This window comes from Aotus nancymaae, unplaced genomic scaffold (genome assembly GCF_030222135.1).
Source record: "Aotus nancymaae isolate 86718 unplaced genomic scaffold, 86718_ANA_hifiasm-v0.15.2.pri h1tg000028l, whole genome shotgun sequence".
NCBI classification, from domain to species: Eukaryota; Metazoa; Chordata; class Mammalia; order Primates; family Aotidae; genus Aotus; species Aotus nancymaae.
In genome coordinates, this window is record NW_026988441.1 from 36,792,519 (window position 1) to 36,798,614 (window position 6,096).

Below are 6,096 nucleotides of genomic sequence, written 5' to 3' on the forward strand. Positions count from 1 at the left end.
TGACAATGGATCCATGTATTCCCTTGCGCGTGGACACACCTGCTCACGTTTGCAGGCACTCCTATGTCCTTGGGGTTGTGTTCTATTGTCTCAAAGAGCATCCATGTGGCCGGGCACAGTGGCTCTGGCCTGTAATCCCAGCATTTTCGGAGGCCGAGGTGAGAGGATCACTTGATGCCAGGAGTTTGAGACCAGCCTGGCCAACATAGGAAGCCTCCACCTCTTTATAAAAAATTAGCCAAGTGTGGTGGTGTGAACCTGCAATCCTAGCTACTCGGGAGGCTGAGGCAGGAGGATTGCCTGAGCCCAGGAAGTCGAGGCTGCAATAAGTCATGATCGTACCACTGCACTCCAGCCTAGATGACAGAGCAAGACCCTGTCTCAAAAACAAAAACAAAAACAAAAAAACAAAAAAAAACAAAATCAAGTACAGGCATGAGCGGTGGGCATAGTACATACGGTCATGTACATTTATGGATATATGCTCAGTGGCACAGATACACTCATGGGCACAATTACACACGTGGGTACACGCTTATGGCTTGTATATATCCATGGGCCCAGGTGCACTCAGGGAGACGTTGTACGCTCAGGGGCACCCACTCTGGGACACAGGGAATGAGTACCTGATCACGGTCACACAGGTACTCACGCAGGGCACTTAGTTTCCCCCACCCTCATGCCTCGGGGTCTTTGTTATGCGCAGACTCTCCCTCTTCCAGGTCCCAAAGCCCCTCCAGTTGCCCCAGTAACAGGCCCCATAGCGACGCTGTTTTCTCTTTATTTCTCTTCATGAGTCACAAAATGTGAGTGCAGAAATAAATGACTGTCTGTGTGCATATGCCCTGAACACACAGGGTGGCATGTCAGCACACTCATAATGACACAGCCATTCACCCAGGCACAGGTAGTGACAGGGCACGCACGGTGACACTCATACGTACAGAGATACATTTCCATAGTGTGCACATCTCCCCCCCATGACCTGTAGACCCACAACATGCCGCAGTACACTCAGGCACGTTTACACAAACAGGGAGACGGGCCCATGCAATGCATATCACCAACACCCACACTCAGAGTGACATCTGCTGGAGGTGCTCAGACACAGCCACCCACCGTGACATGCGAGACTCATACATGTCACGTGACACAGGCATGCATGCCACACTCACTGTGATTCTCACGGTCCCATTCATTCATCACCTTTCTGGGGGACACATTGAAATGGCCACCCTCGGCAAAATTCACACATGCACATGCACGCGCACACACACACGCACACAAGCAGCTCTGAGACACTCATTCACTATGACTAGAGGTTTTTCTATATGCAGGACGAGGGGCAAATTCACACTAGGCTGGCGGGGGGTCATTTCCCATCTTCATCGGCAGGTGCAACCGCATCTTCCAAGCTGTAGCTTTGGCTGCCACAATGTCCCCTCCTTTATTTATGTGAAGACCCTGGGGATGGGGAGAGACCCACAGTGAGACAGATCCCACCCAGGGGAGAGAAGCTGGGGCTAAATCAGAAGCCCCACCCAGCCACCCTCAGCCACCTCCCCCTGGGGCCCCAACTTACCTGACATTTCCTCCAGCACCTCCAAGATTCTCTGTACCTTTGTCTCAATGTTTTTTATGTCTGGCGGGTGGGGAGGGTTGAGTGAGGACAGATCAGTCAAGCTGTGCTGGAGCCTCAAACAAAGCCCCCACCTTCCTTGGAAGCCCCCTCCCTGCCCCATGCCCGGATTTGAGGTTCCCAGGAGACTTTTTTTTTTTTTTTAAAGACAGAGTCTCACCCTGTCACCTAGGCTGCAGTTCAATGGTGTGATCTTGGCTCACTGCAACCTCCGCCTCCCTGGTTCAAGCAATTCTCCTGCCTCAGCCTCCTGAGTAGCTGGGATTACAGGCATGTGCCACCATGCCTGGCTAATATTTTTTTTGTGTGTGTATTTTTAGTAGAGACAGGGTTTTCACCATGTTGGCCAGGCTGGTCTCAAACTCCTGACTTTGTGATCCACCTGCCTCAGCCTCTCAAAGTGCTGGGATTACAGGCCTGAGCGACTGCAACTGGCTCCTAGGAGCCTTTAAATACCCACGGAGCGACCCAGAGGGTAACGTCCATCACCTTTCCACAACTTGAGCTTTGGGAGGGTCGGACCCCAGTTATCTCCTCCCCTAACTCCCCTGCCCCCAACTGGGTGCCGGGCATTGGTGACAAATCCCCCCCAACAGAAGGCGAGACTACACAGGCACCTGCTAATGGTGTCTCTAATTTCTCCACCTTGCTTCTGACCCCTTTGATGCTCTCCTTAATGGACTTGCAGCCTTCCTTCTGCCTCTCCTCACATGTTTGCATGGAGTTTGAGACTGAGGGCATGAAACAGGGGTGTCGGTGCATCCACCCCTCTCCACACCCCCACCATTACCCCATGGGTCTCCCCCCGACCCTCCGCTCACCATTCCAAAGGTCCCTTTTTAAGTCCACCAGCTCCTTGGACATCTCAGAATCTGTTCAGGAGGGGCAGGAAAATCCTTGAAGCACCGAGGGAGAGAGGGAGAGGGACAAGGGAGACAGCCTAGGCCCCCCGGCACCCTCCTCCCGAGAACAAGCACTCACTCTTCACCAAGATGAAGGCCGAGAGGATGATGCAGAGGATGAAGGCCAGGGCCAAGAGGGCGTACACGCTCAGGATGGCTCTGTACAACCAACAGGGGATCTGGATAGAGTCTGAGGGTGGCCTGCATTGCGATGGGACTGGAGCAGAGAGGCAACCAAGTGACCTCGCGGGGCCAGCACCACCACTCGGACCATCCTCACTTTCTCTAACACCATGGACGCCTCGCTCCTCCCAAAACCATCAGCAGCTGTGCCCATGCGGCTCACTGTCATCGTCAACAATGCTGCCACCACCAGCCACCCTCAGCGATCCTCCCTAACACCATCCCCATCATAGATCCTCACCAGCACTCCCCAGCATCATCACCAGCAACAGACCTCATTAGCACATCAACAGCTGTCACTTCTTCCTTCCCCGTCGCCTCCTCCCTTCCATGAGGAGCCAAGAGGTCTCAGGCCTGGGGCCCTGCAGATGCCCACCTACCTGCCCCTTCCCAAGGTGTGATGGGATGTGAGCAGGTGGGTGTCTGCTCACCTCGACTCGTGGGTCGTGAATGACCACCCTTCGCTTGGTCCTGGTTTTTGAAGGCCAAGGTGATATTCTCATAGTCTGGATCATGGGCACCTGCGTGGGGAGCAGTGTCAGGGACGGGAAGCGGGGCAGTTTGGAGACCTGCTCAGAGCTCTGTGGTGTGGAGAGGTGATCTGGGATCTTGGTTTACCCAACTCTCTGCACTCAGTAAATTGTAGAGGATGAAAGATAAAAAGTGAGAAGCTAAAATCTGCTTTTTGGTTAAGCAGAGCAGGTGTATGAAGGTTTGAGCTATCCCATCACACACACACACACACACACACACACACACACACACACACACATCTTGGAGGGGAAGGAGCCCCTGGCCCCCACCTTTAACCCCATACCTCTCCCATCTGAACCCCTCCCTTTTTTATTCTTATTTTTTTAGAGGCAGGGTCTCCCGACATTGCCCAGGCCGGTCTCTAACTCCTGGGCTAACTCAATCCTCCCGCCTCAGCCTCCCAAAGTGCTGGGATTACAGATGTGAGCCCTGGCCCCCGATCTCCTAACCTCTTTTTCCTGACCCCTCCCTTCCACCTTGAGGTTCCTAACCTTGATTCTTGGTCGGGACCCCCCGTTTCTTCTCTTTGAAGGCTGGTGCCTGCATCTTGACTTCCTGGTGCTTGTAGATTTCCTCCACATCCACGGTCCCCAGCCCGCAAATTGGTCCATACACATCTCCACCCACCGGAAGGTGTCGAGGCAGATGAGGAAATCTGAAAGTGGGGGGAGGGAAGAGGGGGAGCAGCCTCCTCTTTTCAGGGATCCGTGACTCTCCCACCCTGGGGCACTCTCATCCCTGCCCCGATCAAGAGGGTCTTGGGAGCCAAGAGGTCTCAGGAAGGACCAAGAAGAAACCCCCCTAGACGGGGAGATGGAATAGGACACTTGGAAATGTTACAGGAAGCCGTGTGTCTGTGTGTGTCTATGTGTGTCTGTGTCTACCAGGATGGACCTCACCCTCCTAACTCCAGTCCGATCTCAAAAGAGAAGCTGTGACACCTCAGTGTCCCAACTTTTCAGGGAACAGCAACCAGGCTTGGAGACAGGACTCCTGGCTCCCCCAACACCTTCCTCTCCCCAGCCTCAGTTCCACCTCTCAGCTCCACCCCAAGAAGTTCTTCTACAAGGCCCCAGGGAGGAAAAGCGAAGATGTGAGGCAACGGGAACTAACCACTGGAACGCCACTCCCACCTCTGGGACTGAGGGCAGACCCACATCCTTCCCTCCCTCCCCAAATCCCCTGCTTTTTTGCAACCCTGGAGGAGGCTGGGCATGGTGGCTCACACCTGTAATCCCAGCACTTTGGGAGGCTGAGGCGGGTGGATCACCTGAGGTAAGGAGTTCGAAACCAGCCTGGCCAACATGGTGAAACCCCATCTCTACTAAAAATACAAAAATTAGCCAGGTGTGGTGGTGAGCGCCTGTAATCCCAGCTATTCGGGAGGCTGAGGCAGGAGAATCTCTTGAACCTGGGAGGCAGAGGCTGTAGTGAGCTGAGATCACGCCATTGCACTCAGCCTGGGCGACAGAGGGAGACTCAGTCTACAATAAATAAATATAAAAATTTCTAGCCGCCACATTAAAAGGCTAAAAAGAGGTCAGCCAAAAGAATGCTAATATGTGAAAAAATCCGAATACTGTTTTTATTAACATAATATACCCAAACTATGATGATTTCAGCATGGAGGTAGTATTTCTTAAATGATTAATGAGCCTATTCCTTTTTTTGGCACAAAGTCTTCGAAAACAAGTGCGTATAGACTGAACACCTCAGTTCGGACTAGCTACCTTCCCAGTGCTCAAGGGTGCTGATGGGCAGTGTAGGTCTTGAGAATTTTAGTTTTCTCCCTTTTAGGTTAAAAAAAAAACCACACAAGTATAAGACTCTGTCTTATGTGCAGAAAGTGATGATGTTTTGGTTTAAAATATGTGATTCAATTTGAGACAACTTGAATGCTGAGGAATGAGCGTCGAGATCCGGTAAGGATCACGTTTCCTAGAGTATTGCCAAACCCTGCGTCTCCAAGAAAGATCAATTTAATAATGACTTCATGCCAGCTCCTCTATTTGGTCTTAGATAGAAGTCAGTTATTGAGCTGTAGGACAGCTTTCTAATGGAGCAGACGGACCAATTGGATGTGGGCTCTGCCTTGATGGACAGACCGGGGAGGTGGAGCCACAGCGTTGCACATTTTCCTGGTTTGGGTGGGGACTGAGACCTGTCTCCAGGCTCTGGACTTCCTTTGAGAGAAAAGTCACACGTCTAAGGCCATACTACCCTGAATGCACCCGATCTCATCTGAGAAAAAGGTCACACTAAACCAGAGGCCCACAGCAATCATGTCACTTGGGAAACAACTGTGAAGCTGCCTGACCAGCACCTGCCCCTTTCATGGGGTAACATTCTCAATTTTCTTTTAAGTATGAAAATGTATTCTGGGTTCAGCCAACCATAAGTTAAGGATTGGTTTACAGTGGACAAATGATCCAGACTCAATCAGAATCTAAGATTGGGCAGAGAGGTGGGTATTTGAGCAAGACCCAGCCAATGAAATTCTGGTCTGGGACTTTTATTGGTTTAACCAGGGGGAAGAAAAGCATTCTTTTTTTTTCTTTCCCCAAACTTCACTAGGGCTGCCACAATAGGAGGATGTAATGGGAGTTGTGACAGGGAAAGGAAAGGTAGTGCTGAGAAAATCAGATCAGAGAGGAAGTCTGGGTCCTGGAGACATCATTTGAGACCCTGGTTCTAAGCCACACCTGAACTTGTTCTTCTAACCCTGGGCTTGTCAGTTACACAAACCAGAAACTTCCTTTCAGTTTTGCTCAAGCTAGTTTGAAGTGGGGTCTGTTGTACTTGCAAGCAGAAGAATCTTGCCTCGGCCGGGCTTGGTGG

General features: G+C 51.6%; 1 protein-coding gene across 1 annotated transcript; it reads right to left on the reverse strand.

The window, feature by feature from the left end:
* Positions 1-763: 763 nt before the first annotated feature.
* On the reverse strand, positions 764-3,855 carry MCEMP1 (mast cell expressed membrane protein 1). Its single transcript, XM_012436379.3, has 7 exons — positions 3,750-3,855; positions 3,156-3,245; positions 2,621-2,758; positions 2,461-2,511; positions 2,257-2,370; positions 1,583-1,642; positions 764-1,464 (listed from the first exon to the last, which is right to left on the reverse strand). The coding sequence occupies exons 1-7, from the start codon at positions 3,802-3,804 to the stop codon at positions 1,448-1,450; spliced, it is 525 nt and encodes a 174-aa protein (XP_012291802.3). The 5' UTR covers positions 3,805-3,855; the 3' UTR covers positions 764-1,447.
* Between the last annotated feature and the right edge of the window lie 2,241 nt (positions 3,856-6,096).